The sequence below is a fragment of the Triturus cristatus genome, chromosome 8, assembly GCF_964204655.1.
Source record: "Triturus cristatus chromosome 8, aTriCri1.1, whole genome shotgun sequence".
Lineage (NCBI taxonomy): Eukaryota > Metazoa > Chordata > Amphibia > Caudata > Salamandridae > Triturus > Triturus cristatus.
The window spans coordinates 817,698,997-817,724,738 of NC_140591.1; the positions used below are offsets into that span (position 1 = coordinate 817,698,997).

The 25,742-nt window shown below is 44.9% G+C and overlaps 1 protein-coding gene across 1 annotated transcript in view; it reads left to right on the forward strand.

Moving 5' to 3' along the window:
- The window catches only part of ITGBL1 (integrin subunit beta like 1), a 1,349,590-nt gene that overhangs the window by 1,172,386 nt on the left and 151,462 nt on the right, over positions 1–25,742 (forward strand). The window contains exon 9 of the mRNA XM_085622268.1: positions 20,879–21,025. Within this exon, the coding sequence (XP_085478394.1) occupies positions 20,879–21,025 (147 nt within the window). The remainder of the gene's footprint in view (positions 1–20,878; positions 21,026–25,742) is intronic.

A 25,742-nucleotide genomic window follows, 5' to 3' on the forward strand; every position in this document is an offset into this window, starting at 1 on the left:
TATACACGGGGGGGTTCGACACGTACTCGGGTGTATATACACGGGGGGTTCGACACGTACTCGGGTGTACATACACGGGTGGGGGTACGACTCGAACGTACTCGGGTGTACATACACGGGGGTTCGACACGTACTCGGGTGTACATACACGGGGGTTCGACACGTACAAGGGTGTACATACACGGGGGTTTGACACGTACACGGGTGTACATACACGGGTGGGGGTACGACTCGAACGTACTCGGGTGTACATACACGGGGGTTCGACACGTACTCGGGTGTACATACACGGGGGGGTTCGACACGTACTCGGGTGTACATACACGGGGGGGTTCGACACGTACTCGGGTGTACATACACGGGTGGGGGTACGACTCGAACGTACTCGGGTGTACATACACGGGGGGGTTCGACACGTACTCGGGTGTACATACACGGGGGGTTCGACACGTACTCGGGTGTACATACACGGGTGGGGGTACGACTCGAACGTACTCGGGTGTACATACACGGGGGGTTCGACACGTACTCGGGTGTACATACACGGGGGGTTCGACACGTACTCGGGTGTACATACACGGGGGGGTTCGACACGTACTCGGGTGTACATACACGGGTGGGGGTACGACTCAAACGTACTCGGGTGTACATACACGGGGGGTTCAACACGTACTCGGGTGTACATACACGGGGGGGTTCGACACGTGCTCGGGTGTACATACACGGGGGGTTCGACACGTACTCGGGTGTACATACACGGGTGGGGGTACGACTCGAACGTACTCGGGTGTACATACACGGGGGGTTCGACACGTACTCGGGTGTACATACACGGGGGGGTTCGACACGTACTCGGGTGTACATACACGGGGGGTTCGACACGTACATGCGGGGGCTGGGGGGGGTACAGCGCGTACATGCGGGGGCGGGGGGGGTACGGCGCGTACATGCGGGGGCTGGGGGGGGGTACGGCACGTACCGGGCACCTGTTTGGACGTCTCCATGGTTGTTATAGGAGTTCGGTGCGGACGGTCTTTTAACCATACGGTTGTACATTCGGACGCCCGGGACGGATCGCGATTCCCCGGTCGGACTTCGCTTTTCACGTTTGTACGGTTAATCGTACGAGGACGTGTCGGACACTTTTTCCGACCCGAGGACGTGTGGGGAATTATTCCCAATGCGATTCGTATGGTCTTTTTCCCATGTGAATCGTGATTGCCAGTTCGTACGGCACTTGTACGATTCGTACGGTAAAAAGACCGGATACGAGTCGCACGGGGAATTTTTTTACCGGATCGTGATCGGCACCATACTATTAAGAGACTTCAAGAAATTGACTGTGCAAGTAGGGAATGTAATAATAATGACCAGTGTACCGGTCCACTATTCACAAAATACAGAAAAGTGTCCCTTATGCATTGAACTTTCACTGGCAATACCTGTGAAGAACTGTTGTGTAAAACTGTACAACATGTACTTGCTGCATTTCCCGGAAAGCCTAGTGTGACACTTGGAATGCACTGAACACATGGATTTTCAGTGTATTCTCTTTATATCCAAGAAGAGGGAAAAAATGGATTCCACATATCCTAATCATCACAGATTATATCACCAATATGCACGAGCTTTCACCACTAAAGATAAGAAGATAGAACATCAAGAACAACTCAATATCGCCATTAAAGAAATGCACATAGGAAATACAGCCAAAACATACTTAGGGCCGTATTATGAGTTTGGCAGTCCTCCTGTCGGCCCGCCACTGCTGTGCTAACAGAAGTACCACCATGCCCGTCTTGTGCCTGCCTACCGGATTCCGAGTGTAATCCATGGTAGGCAGGCAGTACTGCAGCGGTCTCAGGGCAGTGGACTGTTAGGCTCATAGGAGAGCCTTCACAGCAGGCCACTGCTGTGACAGTGCATGCAGCACATTCATGCACAGTGTGGCACGCATGCCACACTGTGCAGGAACGAGGGTACAATTCCAGGGTGGCACAACATGTGCCCCCCTGCATGCACCCCCATGGACCACAAGCAGCAGGGGGTCATGTTAGGGCCCACGTAGTCGCCTCTCCGCCACCCTTTGGAATGAATCAGAGACTATGCCATTGACATTCCAGAACTCAGAATGCTCCTTATTCCATCTGCCGGAGAATTGGCTCCAGAGCGTATTGAGATATCTGGGAGTCTTGCGGCACAGAGACTTTTGTACTATGGTAAAGGATAACGTACATTCTGTTTTAAACTCCACAAATGGGGACTTAACTAAATGGTCAGCGCTCCACCTGCCACTCTGGGGGAGAGTTCAAATGGCTAAGATGGGAACACCCTTGAGATTAAGCTATCTGTTTGGCATGCTACCCTTCAATATTCCTGCCAAACTCCTCTCACAGATTGACTCGGTGGTCTAAAAATATGTTTGGGGCCCCCTGCCTCTGAGACTGTCACGTGACAAACTCTATGCTGCTGTGTCCTCCGGGGCCGGCTACTCCCTCATTTTTGGACCTACTACAGGACTCAGTACGTGACCCAGATGGTGTATCATCTAGCCCCACACAGCGAACTGCCTCTCTGTGTACAAAGGATTCATTGCTATCAATCACTCACCACTGAACTGGCCTGACTGGATCCATGCTGGGATCTTATTGCTGCAACATCTGCTGACGGAGGGTTTCCTTGAATCTTTTGAAAGTCACACAGCGGAGTACTGGCTACTACTTCTAAAGATATCTCCAGCTTTGACACTGCCTCCATTCCCAACCATGTGTGGGTATTGGTCCACCTCTCCCTCCTCACTCCTTGGTGCAACGGGCAAATACAAGAAACTGGCTTCAGGACTCTATGGCCTCTTGGTGTCCAAAATGCTTTCTGAGCCTCTGCAAAACCTCCTACAGACTCGGTGGCAAGATTTGCTACAAGTTGACTACACCCCAGGGCACTGGTCACAACTCCTGGCTTCTCATGACAAGGGCATGCTCAAAGCACATATGAAATTTTGCTCTTTTAACGTTTTGCAAGACTGCATTGGTCTCTGGCTAAACTACTCAAAGCCCAACTGTTACTATCTCTGACTATTCTCTGCAACATTCTGCACAATTTTTGGTTCTGTCCAGAACTCACTACTTTCGGAACAAGGTAGACCGTCTCTTGACAAACAACCTGATATATACCATCCAACTTCAGGCTCTGCTGGCAATCCTCCATGACACTCGAGGCCTGCTGGCCCTTACTTCGAATCACTGACACAATATCGACTACAAGAATATTGACGTAAAAAATATCGGAGGCGAAATATCGAGATACAGAAAATCAACATCCTATCTACATTATGGTAAGTACAAAAATATCGGGGAAAAAACTATTGATGCCAAAAATATTGTTGTTAAGAATATCTTTTGTTATTTAAGTTAAAAAAATGTTTAAAAAAAGTAAATAATACATATAATTAAAACAAACATAGTTAATATTTTTTTTAAATGTTGAAATTATAAATATTATATATATATATAATGTTAAAATAAATTAAACATATACATATAGTATATAATATATATATTTACTAATACTTTTTAATAATTATTTTAATAATGTAAATTTTTTTAAATATCATATATAAGTACATCTATACACCTTAAACAATAATATAAATAAAAATAAATAAATATATATAACAAATTAAAAAATATATAGTTTTTTTTACTCTTTTTAATATTAATTATATACTACATTAATAAAACTAATATAAAAAATATTAGATAGCAGAGGTAATAAAATTACTATTCCAACTCAAAACAGTGCAACACTAAGGAAAATGTTGGATAGCGTTGGGATAAAAATGACCATTCCCACCCCAGTGAGTGCAACATTAGGGAAAGTGTTGGATAGCGTAGGGGTAAAAATTACCATTCCCACTCCAGTGAGTGCAACAGTAGGAAAAGTGTTGAGCAGCGTAGGGGTAAAACTTACTATTCCCACTCCAGAGAGTGCAACAGTAGGGAAAGTGTTGGATAGCGTAGGATTAAAAATTACTATTCCCACTCCAGTGAGTGCAACAATAGGGAAAGTGTTGGATAGCGTAGGGGTAAAACGTACTATTCCCACTACAGAGAGTGCAACAGTAGGGAAAGTGTTGGATAGCGTAGGGGAAAAATTACTATTCCCACTCCAGTGAGTGCAACAGTAGGGAAAGTGTTGGATAGCGTAGGGGTAAAAATTACTATTCCCACCCCAGTGAGTGCAACAGTAGGGAAAGTGTTGGATAGCGTAGGGGTAAAAATTACTATTCCTACTCCAAAGAGTGCAACACTAGGGAAAGTGTTGGATAGCGTAGGGGTAAAAACTACTATTCACACTCCAGTGAGTGCAACAGTACGAAAAGTGTTGGATAGCGTAGGGGTTAAAATTACTATTCCAACTCCAGGGAGTGCAACAGTAGGGAAAGTGTTGGATAACGTAGTGGCTAAATTAACATACTTATTTATTAAATACTTTTTGTAGAATAAATAACATATTAAAATTAATTACCTAAAACATTAATACAAAATACCAATAAAATGTAATTAATAATCACTTAAATAAAAATTAAATTACTTCCCACCCTATCCCCCCATAAACACACAACACACTACACATAAATAGAACCCAATTAATTTAATTTGCCATTAATCTATTAATAGAAATTAATTACCAATTAATAATAAATTAATTGACAATTTTTTTCTATTTAATATATTTATAAATTATTCAAATAATAAAAATGAACTGCCAATTGATAAATTATTTATCAATAGCTATAATTTAATAAATATTATTTTATAATTATTAAATTACTTCCCACCCTATTCCCCCATAAACCCACAACCTGCTACACATAAAAATGAACATAATTAATTTAATTATCAATTAATCAGTTAGTAAAAATGAATTAGCAATTATTAATTAATTAACAGTAAAGTAATAAACAATAACAATACATACATAGAATGATAAATTATTTATAATAATATAATGATAAATTAATTAAAATTAATTATGAATTCATATTTAATTAACAATAAATTAAGAATCAATAACAATAAATCAAAAAATATTCATTAAGTTATTATAATTAGATTACTTCCCACCCTATTCCCCTATAAACCCTCAACCCGCTCTGATACTAAAACGCAAACTTTAGTTTAAAAAAATTAATAATTTCTAAACATTTAATACATATTTTTAGAAATAATTAAAATACATTACAAAAAATTGTTAAACATACATATAAAACACATACTAAAATACATAACACAAATATAAATATCGAGATTATTAACAACAAAATTTTTGCTTACGATATTACTAACTTCGATATAAAAAAAAACAATATTACTTACCTTAAGGTCGATATTCTGGTCAACGATATTCTTGACATCGATATTCTGTCCCTACGATATTGTGAACTCAATATAATTGTAGGTCGATATTATAACTTCGATATTTTGACTGCCCACCTCTTACTTCACATAAGACCCATTGGATATCATCTGCACTGACTAAACATAACTGGACATACTCTGTCGATGGTCTACACCCAGTACTCCGACTCAGGAGGACTGGCTAGAGAATGTGGTGATCACGGCTGCACATGAATGGCTGATACATGATTGAATGAACAAGAACATATATTCACTGACATATGGGGATCCCTACTCCGCTGAGTTTGATGACAGTTAACAACCCCCATAACCCCAGCTTGTTTATGGCTGCTTGCCAGCATTCACTCCTGTTCTGGCCTATCTCCCTGCCGTTAGACCTATATGCACAACTGCCACCGCAGACCTCTCCGACAACTTCCTTTCACATGCCAATGAATGGATACTGCCCACTCCAATGGGCATAATGGAGGCTCTACTAACTTAACTCCCATCCATTCATATAACTGTCCACATGGACCCCTTCATCCACTTCCTCTCATTTTATGACAAGTTGTTGCTTCTCAACCCATCAAGCATACTTTAGGCCCCGGTGATCCAAGCCTCCTCTTTACTTCCCCACCGCCGCTCTGATCCAGACTGCTGTAGTCCTAGATCTGCACTACTCCACAGCCCGCACATGTCCCATTAGGATCATAATGATCACCTCATCCCTTACAACACCATACTTCTTCCTGATTGAGGCAGAGGATCTGGAATAACATCCAGATACTAAACATTGTTGCTATATGTTTTATGCTTTTCTGCATCTATATTCTGTAAACTTGCATTTCTATTGCATTCACTGGGAGACTTCTGCCTACTAAAGTGTGGATACTTTGAGCAGTGTAATATTTTAAGATTGTTTAAAAATTATAGCAAAATGTCCTCAAGGGTGAGTAATATGAATTTGACAAGTGGCTATATGGATGTCAAGTTTTGCAAAGACAATGACCGACCAGAATAGTTTGGCAACAGTGTCTCTGTTAAAAAGGAAATATCTGGTGAGTAATCTAAAATGAGGTTGCAAACTTTCATACAATGTTAATGAGCGTATCTAATCTTACGAAGAATTTGTACATTTAGAATCTGTAACAGCATTACCTCTCTGGTAATAAAATGAAGGAATAAATTGAGACCTGCGAGCATAGTGGCAATATGCAGGGCCTAAGTCTGGATGGTGCACAGAAGGGAATAGATGGGCTTGCTTTTGGTGTGCCTTCAGGGAGATGCCAGCGCAACCAATCCCTGTATCTAATGTGCAAAAAGCAGCTCTGTCATGCAGGATGATCGATCAAAATTAAAAGAAATAGAAAAGGGATGGAAAGACAAAACAAATGGAGACTTTCCTCTCTTACTTTAATTTTCGGGACTCTTCTAGTGGGGCTCTTTACTAGGGAGAATAAAACAAACTAACAGATAAGGGTAGACACACAACTCAATCTGGGGTGTAGATTCAGGGGGAGGGTGTTTGGGGCATGACACCCTCCAAATAAATAAATTCTTCAGTTGGTAGTTGGGTTTGAGGGCCCCGAGTCTGGTCTGTAATTAACGTCTGTTTTTCTTGCCACCCTAATTTAACCCCTTCGCTGCTAGGCCTTTTCCCCTCCTGTGCTAAGCCTTTTTTGGGCTATTTGGGGTAGTGCGCGCTTAGGCCCCTGTAACTTTTTGACCACAGTAGGTATCCACGCCAAATTTGCGTCCTTTTCTTCCAACATCATGGGGATTCTAAACGTACCCAGGGTTTGTGGATTCCCTGAAATTAGTCACAATACAGCAAACTTTTGTTTTTTTGGTGAAAAATGGGGAAAAGTGGCTGCAAATGAAAGCGTCTGGGTTTTTCTCTGCAAATGATATCAAAAAAGGGTTTGTGGGGCTGTAATCACCATTTCTTCAGCTTTTAGGGAACGAAATATTTTTGTCAGAAATCCAACATATTTTACACAGTTTTGAAATTTTTCTGGGACATACCCTATTTTTGCTATTTTTTGTGCTTTCAACCTCCTTCCAGATAATGGTAGAAATGGGTAGAAAAGAAATAATGGATCCTGGAAAGCTATACATTTTTGAAAAGTAGACAAAATTCTGAATTCAGCAAGGGGTCATTTGTGTAGATCCATCAAGGTTTCTTTATAGAAACTAACAGTTAAATATAGGAAAAATTAAAAATTTGTTGAAAAAAGCAGCCTTTTGAGTCAACGTTTTCACCTGTAACTTCTTCTAATTATGATATCTCTTTGAAAGCAATGTACCGTTACATCCGGTGGACCTTCCTGGTTGTGGGGATATATAGGACTTGTAGGTTCACCAAGAGCCCAACGAACCCAGAGTAAAAAACTGAGCAGCATTTTGTAATGTTTTTTTTTTGTTCCGGGTCTATAGCAATTATTGTGGGAACATGTATACATGGAAAAATCGGTATGAAAGACACCTATGTATTTCTGAAATGGGAACAAATTACAGAGTTTAGAAACAGTGCATATTTGCACATTTTCGAAATTGGGAATACTCGTACTTGCATGACAATTATTGGTCATTTTTCAAAATGACTTTTTTTTAACACAATGTCTTTCATTTGGAAGGGAGAAATGCATCACAAATCAATAGGTAATAACAGTTGCTTTACAAATCTGAACTACCCTAAGTCTCCCGATAAAAATGGTACCTCACTTGTGTGGGTAGGCATAGTGCCCACGACAGGAAGTGGCTCAAAACCTAAGGTGAACACACCACATTTTCACACTGAAAATTTACACATTTTTTGCAAAGAGTCTAGCTGTAGTTTTTTAACCCTAGCCCTGCCGGCACCTAGGGAAACCTAGCAAACCTATACATTTTTGAGAACTAGACACCCAGGGGAATCCAGGATGGGGTGACTTGAGTGCCTCCCACCATGGTCTGTTACCCAGAATCCCTTGCAAACGTAAAAAAAAACACATATTCTCCACATTTCTGTGATGGAAAGTTCTGGAATCTGCGTGGATCCACAAATTTCCACCCACCCCACGTTCCCCAAAGTCCTACGAGAAAAATGGTACCTCACTTGTGCGGGTCGGCCTAGTGCCCGCGGCAGGAAACGGCGCAAAACGCAACGTGGTCACACCTCAATTTTGCAGTGAAAAATGACCCTTTTTTGGCAAAGTGACGAGCTGTAGTTTTTGAACCCTAGCCCTGCCGGCTCCTAGGGAAACCTAAAAAAACCTATACATTTTTGAAAACTAGACACCCAGGGAAATCCAAGATGGGGTGACTTGACTGCCTCCCACCATGGTCTGTTACCCAGAATTCCTTGCAAACGTAAAAAATAGACAAAAAAAACACATTTTCCCCACATTTCTGTGATGGAAAGTTCTGGAATCTGCGTGGATCCACAAATTTCCACCCACCCCGCATTCCCCAAAGTCCTACGAGAAAAATGGTACCTCACTTGTGCGGGTCGGCCTAGTGCCCGCGACAGGAAACGGCGCAAAACGCAACGTGGTCACACCTCAATTTTGCAGTGAAAAATGACCCTTTTTTGGCAAAGTGACGAGCTGTAGTTTTTGAACCCTAGCCCTGCCGGCACCTAGGGAAACCTAACAAAACTATAAATTTTTGAAAACTAGACACCCAGGGGAATCCAGGATGGGGTGACTTGACTGCCTCCCACCATGGTCTGTTACCCAGAATCCCTTGCAAACGTAAAAAATTGACAAAAAAAACACATTTTCCCCACATTTCTGTGATGGAAAGTTCTGGAATCTGCGCGGATCCACAAATTTCCACCCACCCCGCGGTCCCCAAAGTCCTACGAGAAATATGGTACCTCACTTGTGCGGGTCGGCCTAGTGCCCGTGACAGGAAACGGTGCAAAACGCAACGTGGTCACACCTCAATTTTGCAGTGAAAAATGACCCTTTTTTGGCAAAGTGATGAGCTGTAGTTTTTGAACCCTAGCCCTGCCGGAACCTAGGGAAACCTAACAAACCTGTACATTTTTGAAAACTAGACACCCAGGGGAATCCAGGATGGGGTGACTTGACCGCCTCCCACCAAGGTCTGTTACCCGGAATCCCTTGCAAACGTAAAAAATTGACAAAAAAAACGATATTCCCCACATTTCTGTGATGGAAAGTTCTGGAATCTGCGCGGATCCACAAATTTCCACCCACCCCGTGTTCCCCAAAGTGCTATGAGAAAAATGGTACCTCACTTGTGCGGGTCGGCCAAGTGCCCGCGACAGGAAACGGCGCAAAACGCAACGTGGTCACACCTCAATTTTGCAGTGAAAAATGACCCTTTTTTGGCAAAGTGACTAGCTGTAGTTTTTTAACCCTAGCCCTGCCGGCACCAAGGGAAACCTAGCAAACCTATACATTTTTGAAAACTAGACACCGAGGGGAATCCAGGATGGGATGACTTGACTGCCTCCCACCATGGTCTGTTACCCAGAATCTCTTGCAAACATAAAAAATTGACAAAACAAACACATTTTCCCCACATTTCTGTGATGGAAAGTTCTGGAATCTGCGTGGATCCACAAATTTCCACCCACCCTGCGTTTCCCAAAGTCCTACGAGAAAAATGGTACCTCACTTGTGCGGGTCGGCCTAGTGCCCGCGACAGGCAACGGCGCAAAACGCAACGTGGTCACACCTCAATTTTGCAGTGATAAATGACCCTTTTTTGGCAAAGTGACGAGCTGTAGTTTTTTAACCCTAGCCCTGCCGGCACCTAGGGGACCCTAGCAAACCTATACATTTTTGAAAACTAGACACCCAGGGGAATCCAGGATGGGGTGACTTGACTGCCTCCCACCATGGTCTGTTACCCAGAATCCCTTGCAAACATAAAAAATTGACAAAAAAACACATTTTCCCCACATTTCTGTGATGGAAAGTTCTGGAATCTGCGGGGATCCACAAATTTCCACCACCCCACGTTCCCCAAAGTCCTACGAGAAAAATGATACCTCACTTGTTCGGGTCGGCCTAGTGCCCGCGACAGGAAACGGCGCGAAACGCAACGTGGTCACACCTCAATTTGGCAGTGAAAAATGACCCTTTTTTGGCAAAGTGACGAGCTGTAGTTTTTGAACCCTAGCCCTGCCGGCACCTAGGGAAACCTAGCAAACCTATACATTTTTTAAAGCTAGACACCCAGGGAAATCCAGGATGGGGTGACTTGACTGCCTCCCACCATGGTCTGTTACCCAGAATCCTTTGCAAACGTAAAACATTGACAAAAAAAACACATTTTCCCCACATTTCTGTGATGGAAAGTTCTGGAATCTGCGGGGATCCACAAATTTCCACCCACCCCGTGTTCCCCAAAGTCCTACGAGAAAAATGGTACCTCACTTGTGCGGGTCGGCCTAGTGCCCGCGACAGGAAACGGCGCAAATCGCAACGTGGTCACACCTCAATTTTGCAGTGAAAAATTTCCCTTTTTTGACAAAGTGACGAGCTGTAGTTTTTGAACCCTAGCCCTGCCGGCACCTAGGGAAACCTAGCAAACCTATACATTTTTGAAAACTAGACACCCAGGGGAATCCAGGATGGGGTGACTTGACTGCCTCCCACCATGGTCTGTTACCCAGAATCCCTTGCAAACGTAAAACATTGACAAAAAAAACACATTTTCCCCATATTTCTGTGATGGAAAGTTCTGGAATCTGCGTGGATCCACAAATTTCCACCCACGCCGCGTTCCCCAAAGTCCTACGAGAAAAATGGTACCTCACTTGTGCAGGTCGGCCTAGTGCCCGCGACAGGAAACGGCGCAAAACGCAACGTGGTCACACCTCAATTTTGCAGTGAAAAATGACCCTTTTTTGGCGAAGTGACTAGCTGTAGTTTTTGAACCCTAGCACTGCCGGCACCTAGGGAAACCTACTAAACCCACACATTTCTGAAAACTAGACACCCGGCGGCTTCCAGGGAGGTATGGCTTGCGTGGATCCCCCAACGTTTCCTTACCCAGAATCCCCTGCAAACCTCAATTTTAGCTGAAAAAATCACTTTTTTCACACATTTTGGTGTGGGAAAGTTGTGGCATCACCAGGCTCACACAAATTTACCACCACCCAGCGTTTCCCCAGGTCTCCCGGTAAAAATGGTGCCTCACTTGTGTGGGAGGCCCAAGTACCCGCGGCAGGCAAGGGCCCAAAACATAGTGAGGCGACATCAAAATGGCCTATCGCAAAACCACCTGGTTTTGCAAGGGGGGTCACTTGGGTTTTTGGCCCGGTGCTCGGCGGCCATCTAGGGAAACCTACCAAACCCACGCATTTCTGAAAACTAGACACCCGGCGGCTTCCAGGGAGGTATGGCTTGCATGGATCCCCCAACGTTTCCTTACCCAGAATCCCCTGCAAACCTCAATTTTGGCTGAAAAAAATCACTTTTTTCACACATTTTGGGGTGGGAAAGTTGTGGCATCACCGGGCTCACACAAATTTACCACCACCCAGCGTTCCCCCAGGTCTCCCGGTAAAAATGGTGCCTCACTTGTGTGGGAGGCCCATGTACCCGCGGCAGGCAAGGGCCCAAACATTTTTTTGATAGGCCATTTTGATGTCGCATCACTACGTTTTGGGCCCTTGCCTGCCGCAGGTACTTGGGCCTCCCAGATAAGTGAGGCACCATTTTTACCGGGAGAGCTGGGGGAACGCTGGGTGGTGGTAAATTTGTGTGAGCCCGGTGATGCCACAACTTTCCCACCCCAAAATGTGTGAAAAAAGTGATTTTTTCAGCTAAAATTGAGGTTTGCAGGGGATTCTGGGTAAGGAAACGAGGGGGGATCTACGCAAGCCATACCTCCCTGGAAGCCGCCGGGTGTCTAGTTTTCAGAAATGCGTGGGTTTGGTAGGTTTCCCTAGATGGCCGCCAAGTACCGGGCCAAAAACCCAAGTGACCCCCCTTGCAAAACCAGGTGGTTTTGCGATAGGCCATTTTGATGTCGCCTCACTACGTTTTGGGCCCTTGCCTGCCGCGGGTACTCGGGCCTCCCACATAAGTGAGGCACCATTTTTACCGGGAGACCTGGGGGAACGCTGGGTGGTGGTAAATTTGTGTGAGCCCGGTGATGCCACAACTTTCCCACCCCAAAATGTGTGAAAAAAGTGATTTTTTTCAGCTAAAATTGAGGTTTGCAGGGGATTCTGGGTAAGGAAACGTTGGGGGAACCATGCAAGCCATACCTCCCTGGAAGCCGCCGGGTGTCTAGTTTTCAGAAATGCATGGGTTTGGTAGGTTTCCATAGATGACCGCCGAGCACCGGGCCAAAAACCCAAGTGACCCCCATTGCAAAACCAGGTGGTTTTGCGATAGGCCATTTTGATGTCGCCTCACTACGTTTTGGGCCCTTGCCTGCCGCGGGTACTTGGGCCTCCCACACAAGTGAGGCACCATTTTTACCGGGAGACCTGGGGGAACGCTGGGTGGTGGTAAATTTGTGTGATCCCGGTGATGCCACAACTTTCCCACCCCAAAATGTGTGAAAAAAGTGATTTTTTCAGCTAAAATTGAGGTTTGCAGGGGATTCTGGGTAATGAAATGTTGGGGGATCCATGCAACCCATACCTCCCTGGAAGCCGCCGGGTGTCTAATTTTCAGAAATGTGTGGGTTTGGTAGGTTTCCCTTGATGGCCGCTGAGCACCGGGCCAAAAACCAAAGTGACCCCCCTTGCAAAACCAGATTAACTATTGTTCCTACAGCGTGAGAATTTTGGAATAATATTGCAAAGAAAATGTGGCAGACATTTTGAGGTTTGCAGGACATTGGGGATAAAAAAACTTTTTGAATTCACAAGAGAGACATCACCATGAACTCCCATGGGTTTTCGACAATATCTACAGTTGGTGGGTTATTCTTACATGGAAAGTGTACCTTGGCAGAGAAACTAATTACAAAGATTCCTACACAACCATCATTCCTCAAACAAACACACATACTGGTTGGATTTGGCACGAGGGCGAGTCATGGTTCAGTGTATTAAATTTTATTAACAAGAGATTTCACTAAAATGAAATGCACTGACAACAATTAAATTCACAAAAAACCAAACCAATGACTCGCAGCTCGTGAGCTGTAAAGCCACGTCAAGGCACCAACCACTTTACAGGCCATTCACACACCTTTCATACGTGATACAAACAAGACCATTCGCACCACCAGGCACAAAAGCAACACATTACAAAATTCACAAAAAAGGACAAGGTACACCCTGCTTCAGAAAGACAAATATTACTGCACAGCCATCTAATCCGCAAGCACACACACATACTGGTTGGATTTTGCACGAGGGTGAGTGATGGGTCAGTAGATACAATTGTATTAGGAAGTGATTTCACAAAAATGAAATGCACTGGTAATAATTGAAAGGGCGAGAAACTGAACCATTGACTCACAGCTCGTGAGCTGTAAAGCCACGACAAGGCACCAACCTCTTTAGAGGCCATTCATACACCTTTCATACGTGTGAGACATACAAAACCATTCACACCGCAAGTCGCGGGCCCATCACATAACAAAACTCACACCAGCACACAGCGCCATTCAAGGGCCCATCATTTTCACACGTCCACAATCCAGACACAGCAACTACACAGGCTGATGGATTGCGTGGAGTGGCACTCAGCTAGCAGTGTGTGTAGTGACCAGCAGAAAGTCACTACTCACACACAGCCAGCCGAGCGCCAGTCCACACACACCGCTAGCAGAGCACCAGTCCACGCACACCGCTAGCCAAACACCAGTCCACGCACACCGCTAGCCAAGCGCCATTCCAGGCACATCGCCAGCCATTCGCCAGTTCAGGCACACCGGCAGCCAATCGCCAATCCACGCACACCGCCAGCCAAGCTCCAGTCCACGGACACCACCAGCCAAGCACCAGTCTGCACACACCACCAGTCCACGCACACCGCCAGCCAAGTACCAGTCCATGCACACCGCCAGCCAAGCACCATTCCAAGCACACCGCCAGCCAAGCTCCAGTCCACGCACACCACCAGCCACGCACCAGTCCATGCACACCGCCAGTCCATGCACACCGCCAGTCCACGCATACCGCCAGCCAAGCACCATTCCACGCACACAACCAACCAAGTGCCAGTCCACACACACCAACAGCCAAGCGCCAGCCTACACACACCGCCATCACATTAAGGATTTTTTTAGAAAAAAATAAAAACACAAACAAATCGCAAATAGATACAAATCATCAAACACAAAATCAGCAACTAAATACAATGCACTAACACCAACCTTGAAACAGAATCAAATTATCCAAAGACTACAGACCAGGCAGTTCACTTTACCACTCATGAATGCTCCCAAAAATTCTTTCGCGTGTGGTACGCTCTAAAACAAGCGGGGACACACAGTGCAGGTTGAGAAGGACAGTCGGGGCAGTACATACGACTCTCCTTCCGCGTACCTCTTCGCCAACAGACTCTACATCTTCTACTGGGAAAATCTTTTGAGGGTGTGGGAGGAATGTGATCTGGAAAGTGGCGATCTTTCAATCTAGCAACATCCTCCACCACTCCAACTCTAGGAACACTTGCCTGTTCCACTACAACAAGGCTGCCTATTACAGACTCCTGAAACTTAGCAAAAGTCATTTTTGACTCAGGGCAAGAATCCTGGAACACAACAAAAGCATTAAACATTGCCAAGTGGAAAAGATGGATAGCCAACTTCTTGTACCAAATGTAAGCCTTACGAAGAGCAGTGTAAGGTTCCAACCTCTGATCTACTCTGTCAACACCACCCATGTGCCTATTATAGTCTAAAATGCACACAGGTTTGCGCGCTTCAGCGACCTGACCCCAAACAGTCACAGGTGCAGTGCTTTCATCATGGATGGTAGTCAGCATGTAGACATCTCTCCTGTCTGAAAACTTCACAGCAAGAAGCTCCTGGCAATGCAACGCACTGCATTGTCCCCGCACAAGCTTTTGACAAACAAGTTCTTTCGGGAAACCTGTAAGGTTAGAGCGGATTGTGCCACATGCAACAGTGTCCACTTTGGCCAATTCCCTGAACAACCGCACACCAGTGTAGAAGTTATCTACATATAAATGGAGGCCTTTGTTAAAAAATCCTCTACCAAGTTCCCAAACAATTTTCTCAGTCACTCCAAAAGTGGATGGACAACCAGGGAGGTTAATCCTGGATTCCTTACCGGTGTACACCCTGAAATTAGAGACATATCCAGTCCTACTGTCACACAGCATATACAGCTTTATTCCATAGCGTGCCCTCTTACTAGGAATGTATTGCCTAAAAACCAAGCGGCCCTTGAACAACACCAAAGACTCATCCACTGCAATTTCTTTCCCAGGGGCATAAATCTCAGAAAATCGATCAACAAAGTGATCAAGGACAGGCCTAATCTTAAAGAGACGGTCACACTCAGGGTGATCTCGTGGCAACGCTAAACCATTATCAACAAAATGCATCATCCGAAGCAGAAGCAAATACCTGTCACAACTCATGACTGCCGGAAAAATAGACGTTGCCATCAAGGGACTGCTAGACCAATATGAAGACATTGATGGCTTCCTTAGCAAGCCCATCAAAAAAGTTAAACCCAAGAACTTCTTCATCTCTTCAACATTTGTGGGAGTCCACCGGGTAGCTCTAGAGTGTGGCTTAAGACTGGCACTGTTGTCCCTCAAAAACTGTTCGGCATACAAATTAGTCTGCTCAACAATCTCTGCCAAAAACACATCGTCCATAAACAACTGAAAAAAATTTACTGGCAAAAAGTTTTCAGTATTCATTCTAGACCCTGGAACACCAGTAAACTCTGGCAATGCCGGCTGCACCATGCCAGGGGCAACCCAGAGGTCATCACTTTCAAAGGGAAGCCTTGCAGCCCCGGCCTGCAGCCCAGATGCTTCTTGCCGCACTACACCAACGGGAAGCCTTGCAGCCGCAGGCTGCAGCCCAGAAGCCTCTTGCCGCACTACACCAACGGGAAGCCTTGCAGCCCCAGGCTGCAGCCCAGATGCCTCTTGCCGCACTATCGGCACATCAGTCTACTCCTCTAACACAGGCACTTCATCCGCACTAAGAGTATCTTCATCATCCGATGACTCCATACAGAGAGAAAACTCACTGCCAGAATCGTCCCCTGCCTCCTCTCCCTCAGATGCAGAGTCAGTCTCTGAACCATGGTCAGAGGAAGACTCAAACAGCAAACCAACAACCTGCTGAGCAGTAATCCTGCGGCTAGCCATTATACTTACTAAGATAGAAGACTGCACAAACAAGTCAACAACAACCAACAATGTGCAAACCAAGTAAGTAAAGAAATGTGTACCTTTATCACAAAGATCAATGTACTCAAAAACTATACAATTCAATTACAAGAGACAGCTGCACTCACCAGAAACCAACTCTGCAGTGACACAGCAAAAACCAACGAAAATCAAATTACTCACAAGACAACAAAATACACATCGAGCACCAATGCAAAAAGTTTTTGACACTCACAAACCAAACATACTGCTATTATTACACCATTTGCAAAAAGATTTCATGCAGAGAAATCAAAGACATTTACATTGTACAAAAAAAAGTCTCTTACCAAACTACACAAACAGCAGAACCACCAGTAACAAAACGACAAACTGAAAAGAGCAAAAGCCTTCACCTAGAACAAAAAAGTAAAAAAAAAAAACATTACAATTGCAATTCACAAAAAATATAACAATAAACATTATAACATGCTATGTCACTACCCAAATGGTCAATCGGGTTGTGTGCCAGGTGGGGCAGAAAACAGCAGGGAAAAAAAAGGCTACTCTGTCCCGGGGCGGGTGGGCCAAATACATATTATAAAAAATTGCACCCTGGAAGCGAGGGGTCACTTCTATTTTTATTTAAACTAATTCCCTGGTGTCTAGTGGGATTTTCTGCCCCCCCTGGGACCAGAAACGGCTACACAAAAGACCGATCTGCACCCAGGGGGGGAAAAAAATTCTTGAAAAAAATGTGGCCCCCCAGGAAGCGACCCTTGCCCAAGGGGTCGCTTCCTTTACGCAAAACAATAACATCCCTGGTGTCTAGTGGGCTCTTCTGCCCCCCCCCCCGGGACCAGAAACGGCTACACAAAAGACCGATCAGCCCCCAGGGGGTCAGAAAAGTCTTGAAAAATATTTGGGCCCCCAGGAAGCGACCCTTGCCCAAGGGGTCGCTTCCTACAATAACAAACAGATCTCTGGTGTCTAGTGGGCTTTTCTGCCCCCCTGGGAGCGGAAACGGCAAAAAAATTAAACCGATCTGCCCCTCTGCCCCCAGAGGGGGCAGAAAAGTCTTTCATATGTAATGGGGCCCCAGGAAGCGACCCTTGCCCAAGGGGTCACTTCCTTTACTACAATAAAGCATCCCTGGTGCCTAGTGGTGGCATTCCTGCAGCACGATCGCGACGCTGTGCACGATCGTGCTGCAGGAATGCCCTGTATTGAGACATCAGGGGAGAGGAAATACTCTTTCCTCTCCCCCGATGCCTCAATACTTAGAAAATCCCCCCCTCCCCGCAGCCCCACCGGAGCACAAAACTCACCTGCTCCTTGCCTGGACGCCTGCAAGCAAATGGCTTCCAGGCGTCCCAGCGCTTCCTGATGACGTTGGCGCGCGCTGTGCGCGCTGACGTCATGGGGAAGCGTGGGGGTCTCGGGGGTGGCAGCGGAAACTCTTCCGCTGCCATCCCCCTCTGTGGGGGCACAATCGATGCCCCAGGGGGGGAGCGCCAGCGCTTCCCCCAGGGGCTGTGCTCATGACGGAGCGGTTCCGTCATAAGCACAGCCCAACCGATGCTCATGACGGAACCGCTCCGTCATGAGCATCGAAGGGGTTAACCAACAGGTGTCACATTATTCATTTTTTGGATCAGGAACTTAAGTATATTTAGGACATATTTTCAAAAAAAGCAATACATTTGCACCCTTCAAAGTACTCCTTGGATGCACATTTACTACTTTTTAGAATTTACAAACATTGACATTAGTAGGCTTGGAAAGCAACCCCTACCTCAGGTTTCCAGCATTCTACTGACAATCAAACAAGAAAGGTGAAAGGACCAGTGCTTGCAAATAGTCTAACCACTAGCAATCCCTAGAGGTAGCATTACTAACCATTGTTTTTTCACCCATGGTGCCACTCTAGAAAGGGGGCCTGATTTATGATTTAACAGATAGAGTAAAGGTAGACAGGGTTGTGGGAAGTCTTTACTGCCTTCATTTTGTCCACCAAATTTAGAGATGTCCACCAGCCCCGCTGACATTTCTGTGAATTGGAAAAAAATTGCCATTATGGCAGTTTCTGTCAATGTAAGAAAAGTTTAATGAACAGCTTAATCAAGAATGATGGTTGGCTGCCAAATTTTTCCAAATGTTGTTATGTTTCAGAGATAACCTCAGAATACAGGAGTTTGATTTCGAAAAAAAAAAAAAATGCCCATACCATGGGAGTTTTCTCCAAGGGTGTGGTGGCACCTCGCAGTGATGACTGTAAAGAAAAAAAGTTTCACTGCGTGGCCTGCCGGCGGATGTGCGATTAGATTTTGTTCTTGTTGAACTTGTCACCTAAAAAGTTCTGAAAACATTTATAAGCTCCTTTAGGGTTCAGTAGGCAGCTCGAGCGTCTGCAGTGCTGTATAGGCCTTAATCTCCATTGTCTAGCTTCAAAGCCAACCGCCGGTGCCAAATTTTAGCCAGTGGTTGCCGAAGGGGCTCACCGGCGCTCATTTTCAGGGTTCAACACAGCATCTAGTGCTGGATTCAATAGGTATCAGATGCAATTGAGACTATGCAGCATTAGTATAAGGGACCCTGATCATTGATAGTGCTGGTTGCAGACTTTTGAGCAAAATATTGGGCCCTCCCATTTATTTTTCTACATATTAGGCACAGTTAACTAGCTTATCAAGAGATCCCTCCAGTGTTATCAGAGATAGGGCCAAGAGTCATGTAGCACTGAAAGCATTGCTCTCAGAATTGAGAGTTAGGGGTCAGTTAGAGCTCTAACTGACCCCTAACTCCCACAATACACCAGCAGAGTTTCCTCTCCATCAAACGCACTAAGGTTTCAACTCAGAGCCTCAAATGCCAACGCCATCAGCAACCTCTTGGTTGCCAGCCCATCCTCCAGAGGGCCACATGTTTTTTGCTTTGGAAAGTCTGCATATTTAGATCAAAGTTTCCAAAGCATATTTATCCTGCCATCCTACCAGGCAGAAAAATAATCCGTGGCGCACAGGTGCAGGGAGAAATCTCCCTGCAAGTCAAGCCCATTGATGTTTTTTATTTATTTCAGAGAAAAAAACCCTCTCTTGGAGGGCGTCTTTGTGCAAAACAAAAAATAATGGCATAACTTGTCAGCTGGCCAGCATTCATGTTTTAAAGGAAAACATTCTCATTAAAACACTTTCTGGTCACTCCTTTTGTAGAAACGGAATAGTAGGAAGAAACGTGGATGAGATGCATCTTTGCTTGCGGTAGTACACAAGAAAATTGCCCAGCCCTAGGTTTTATGTAGCAACATAAAAATGTAGCACATGCACACTTTCAGCCTTCAAAAACTAACTAACTCAATATCTTTTGGCAATATTTTTGCTACCCGTTTTTAGTCGGTGACAATGCTAACCCTAACTTCACTTCAACCTTTACTGTCCTGCGTGGTAGTGCCATGCAGCAAACACTCAGTACTAAAACACGAGTGTTGCGAAATCGCTAACTGCAGCTCACCGTTTTTGATCCAGGTAGCAAATGCTATTTATGTTAAAACGAGTTGTGACGTGGTTCGCATCAGCATATCGTCAGACAAAAAAAGCCGCTCAGTTCGATTCATATGGCTGCTTGGGCGCTACCGTCGCAGTGCGCACATGAGTAAACGCTTTCTTATTTAAAGAACGGCACACAGGGTCTTATTTATGAAGGCTTTGCGCCGCCGGTGCGTCACTTTTAAAATCGGAAAAAGTGACGTATCGGCGGCGCTAGCCCTTCATAAATAACGCCCACAATTGTTAAATACTAAACTTTGGGACGCAGGACTTTAGTCGCGCATTAGTCAATAAATGCCGTGGCAGCTGTAACGTGACGAGATTACTAAAACAGCCCTCGGTGGCGATAGTTAGACGCAGTCGAAGATTGTAGGCTGATAAAAATGCAAATATGTAAGTATTTGGTTGTCAATGAAACGTCCTAGGGTCGCAGTTGAAAGAACGTCAAGGAAACTTCTTTCGGTTTTCTGCCAACGTCGTTCCCATATTAATCATGTTTAGCTAGCTCATTATCTTTGTAGTTAATATAAGCAATTAGGTGCCGGTTGATTAATGCGCAGAGGATCGGCGTTTACCTCAGATACCAAGCATGCCATCGCTTATGCTTCTAGAACTGACCCCCCTTGTGCGCTCTCTCTCTTCGCAGACCACGGCATCTGCTCCTGCGGCCGGTGTATCTGTGAGGATGGATGGTTTGGGAAGCTGTGCCAAAGCGTGAGAAAGTGTAACATGACGGAGGAAGAAAGCAAGGGCTCGTGCGAGTCCGCTGACGGAGTTCTGTGCTCGGGAAAAGGTAAGCATCCCGAGGCGAAGGCTGCATTAATATATATTTCTATTTATTTTACTTTTATTTTTACCCTTTGTTAAACTCATTGTAGTTGGCTAAAAGAGACCCCACACCACAACTGTTAAACATCTATGTATTGGCTACATTACCAGATATCTTTTTATTTATTTGTTTATTTATGGAGAAGTTTTGTGTAGCGCTACACGACACCTAGGTCACCTCACAACGCTAGAACAGATAAGAAAAAAATGCATTGTAAATGCACGTTCTTAGAACATTAAACTTAGGGGCGTATGTACGAGAACATGTCGGAGTGCAGAACTGCGACAAGATTGACAGCGCTGCACTCTTACATTTTCAAAACGCAGGGATGCGACTATTCACAAGAATACGACGCATTCCTGTGTTTTCCCTAGCTATGGCGCTAAATTTAGCTGCCTAGCGCCAACGCAGGCGCCCGTGCACCATAGTGCAAGGGTGCTTGCGTTGCAGTGCATTATTGTTAATGTGCGGGAAGGTGTCCCTTCCTGCACATAAACAATAAACAATGGCGATTTGTTACTTTTCTAGTGTGCTGCAGAATGCAGCACACATAGAAGTAACAAATCATCATTATTTAATGATTTTTTTATGTGCAGGAGGGGACACCTTCCTGCACATAACCAATCACTAATGGCATTTTGTTCTTTCTTTGTGTGCTGCAGAATGGAGCACACATAGAAAAAGAAAAACATGAGGAAAAGTATAAGTATTACTCCTCGTTTCACCATTCTAATGCCTCCTCTTGCAGGGTGTTAGTTTTTGGCACTGCCTCAGATTTACACCTCTTTATAAATATAGTGGTAGCGTCAAAAGCAATGAGTGTTGCGGTGAAATGCTCACATCAACACCCATTGCATACCCCTTTCACGCTTAGTGATGCGTTTAAAAGGGCCTTATTTACAAGACAGTGTTAAGTCACAGAAAGTGGTTTAACACCGCTTTGTAAATATGGAGATGAGCATTTCGCCACCAGAACGTCGCTAAAAGTGACATTCTGGTGGTGATATCCCCTTGTAAATATGCCCCTTACAGTGCTGGCGAATGACCATAATGGGCCTTGACCAGTCATCTTCTGTTGCTCCCCTAATACTGCCAAGTTTTCATTGAATCCTGTTTGAAAAGTTCTTTTCATACTTTTATATATACAATAACTGGAGCGTCAGCTTGTTTACATTGTTTAAGTGAAGATCTCCTATTGCAGGTTGTTTGGAGATATTGCATTTTTTGTCAGTCTATGTTCATTCACTTTTGAGGAGGCTAGACTTGCTTATTTCTAGAATTTTCTGGCACTGTGTAGCTGGAATGACAAGCCAATGGCGCAAATAACTGTAGCAAATGAGATTGATTGGGAGGTGGTTAGTCATTTGATGTTGTTACAGTGTGTGGTACACTTAATTATTGACAAGGGAAACTCGGATAGTCCGATTCACAAACTATTTTTTCTGTGAGTTGTTGGGCCTTACTCCCATCCAGTGGCAGCTGGTGAGACTTGAAAGTGGTGAGGTGTAAAGTTTGTGATGAGTGTCTTGTGGCGAGCAAGGGTAGCGAGTGAGCTTGACAGCCACAATGGAGGTTCGGGGGGGGGTCCTCCCCCTAGAATTTTTTTTAAAAAGAGTGGGCAAATGGTACATTTTCAAGCATATTTGAGAAAGCAAGAAGGTTAATAAAGCAATTGGTAAATCCTAGTTTCAACATCAATAATGCTCACTAATATTACTGCAAATAATCTCTGTGACAACCTCACGTTTCTCACATGTGAGGTTCTGTTTTGATCTAAAAGAAACTTTTTATATGGATGTTGCATGAAACAAACACAGCATTTATTTAAAAAAATTCTATAATGGCCCCTCACACCACCTACATTCAAAATAAATTAAAGGAAAATCGTATTTAAAACAGTTTGTTTAAAAATTATTCAATGTCATCAGGGCAAGAATCTGTGCAGAGCAGAGCTTGCTCTATAAGGAGACCCATGAAATTCTGGAACCCTGGGCTAGAGCTGAGCCCACTTTGTCAATGCCTAGAATGGGTCTGGAGCAGGGTGGACTGGGCAGGAGAGAGATAGTCACACAGGACAAGAGCATTTGGGGGTCGGATATTAGGAGGGGATCCATAGAAGAAAAAATTAGTGTGAGCAGAATCTGAGACGTGGAGTCGCATAGAGGGCCAGAGCATTGGGGCGCAGTTTAGTGGTGATAAGTTCACTAAGGAGGCTTCAGCCTTGAAGATGGGAGCCGCTTCGAAATAAAAGGCACTTCTCCAGGGGATAGGAAATCAAACTATTCTTTGCCTGGGAAGAAAGACATTTTCTCTACAAAATTGCTAGACTCGCAGACTACCCACCAGGGCCTGTATCATGTTCCATGTCTTTTGGTTATTGGTAACGGAGGTAAGATGTCATTTGGCCTGAGAACGTTTGATCAAAAATATGGAGTGGTCTGTAGTGCACCGTCTTGGTGGACTATTTAGTTGGCAAAAATTTTGCATGGCATTATCCGAGTCTCATATTTGGGTTGACTGTCTGGTCAGGAAGTTCGTTAATATTGATCAAACAATTTAGCATTTACCTTTGAGCTTTCAAAAGCCAATTTAAAACAGAAAATCTTCAGAAGGTGATAAAGGAAGATTTGGCTGCTTTGTAAAGTTACAAGCTGTTACTGCCTTTTATGAAATTTACAGGCTCCAGCATTAGCTATCAAACTCGATTGTTATGAAGATTCAACAAGGTTTAACTACTAGTTGGAAGTGAAAGTGGAAGTGGCAGGGGTGGGTACTTGAGAAGATATAAACAATTGGTCAGTTCTCCACAATTGGAAGGGGCAAAATCAGACCCCTACAACCTTCCTGAATACAGAAGTAAACAAAGCCACCTCCTCAGGTGGTGGGCCATAGGGGTGTCTTACCTCAGGGAGGTATAGAGACCACTAGCATTTTGAAGGGCTAAGCAGTCTGCTGTGCCTGTATCTGCAGGATGGAGCAAATTGGCCGCTTCGCTGCTGTCACCACTGTCATGTCATGAATGTGGGTGGAGTCCGACTCAAATATGTTGCTTTTCTTCTGCCAGTATTCCTGGGCTGGGCCTGGGCTGATTGTCATCTCCATACCTGGCCTCCTCTATTAGACTGTCACACCATTATTATATTTCCATTCTGAGACCTAAAGTCAGAAAGTGGAGCCGGGACGCCACTATTGTTGTTTGTGTCGGTATCGATGGAGGGGCCAGTGCAACTAAATCCTGGGTCAATTGTGTACCCTGAGGTGGGCATCTGGGGTCGATTGGCGCTAGGTAAGTAGCCACTGGGGGCTCCTTAACCAGAGGCCTCGTCAATCCATGGGGTCTGGCAGTGCACCAGAGGGAACAGATGCACCTCAGAACAGCGGCATCATCACTTAAGTAACAGTGAGAAACTGTGCTGGGAACTACAGACAAGCTGAGAGGAGGCCCGGCATCGGAGCAAATGCCAGCTCTTCAGCCAGGGTAATGTCCACCAACTCTGTCTGAAGCAGAAAAGAATGACACTACAACAGCATTTTCTAATCTGTAGAAGTGCTTATCATATACAGTTTTGGACAAAGTGACATCGCAGCAAAGCACTCATTAACAGGGTCACTGTGACATCTCTCAGCTCATGGTCCTGGTAACCCGACTCATAGTATCGAAGCCATGAGTCACTCCTTTATTTGTTTTTTGCTCGTGTGGCTCATTTAGTTTCGGAAAAATATATGACTTGGTACAATATGCGTGGAATAATGATCTCCCCTCTGCTAAAGCAAGTTTAGCCCCACAGCTCTCACACAATGGTGCGTCATCCTGGAGGAGAGACACCAGCTCGTTCACTGTCTCTGCACAGTGGATGATGCAGTTACTTGCTTTGACCTTTCAGAACTCCCCGGATGTCAGTGCCAGGCCTTGCAGCGTCTCCTTGTTTGTCTGGTCAACAGTTATTTTTAGAACCACCATCAACGTATACTAAGAAAAGATTACGCAAAACTATGGTAGTTTATTTTTTTTTTATGAAGTGATTTTAGAAACACAATGAGCAGCGGAAATTTTAAGCCATTTCAAGAGCATCAACGCCAGTCGTGGCCAGCAAGACAGATGGGGGGAGGGGGGTCGTGCAGGTTACAAAATAAAAAAAAGTTCTTTCTTCCGGGTCCCGCGTTGTCCTGGTCAGGTCTGCGCGTTCCGAATCCACAGGCATCCTCCCTCCCCTTCCCCTAAGCCAATCACAATGCTGCAATGGCAGCGTTGTGATTGGTGCGGATGGCACCCAGCCAGGTGCCTGTAGGGAGGACCTTTTCTCTATGTAGGCTGAATGCAGCCTACATAGAGAAAAGGGAGACTGTGCATCACTGCTTTGGTCGGCCCCAGAGGGCCGACCAAACAGTCAGGGCCCACAACGGTGGGCTAGTCACGCCTCCCCTGCTTTACAGCAGACCGCCTTACCCCAACCAGGCACTCCTGCTTTCTTGCAGTGCAAGAAGCAGAAACATAAAATGGTAATTTTACCATTTTATGTTTCTGCTTCTCGCACTGCGAGAAAGCAGTGGGGAAACGCCCCTCCGCTCTAATGGAGGAGCCGTCCCTGCTCCTATCTCAGGAGTCAATCACCCCTGAATTTCTAGGCCTGATTCACAATGCTTTTTTTCTGTTTAAGGCTGATTCTTACCTGTGAATTAG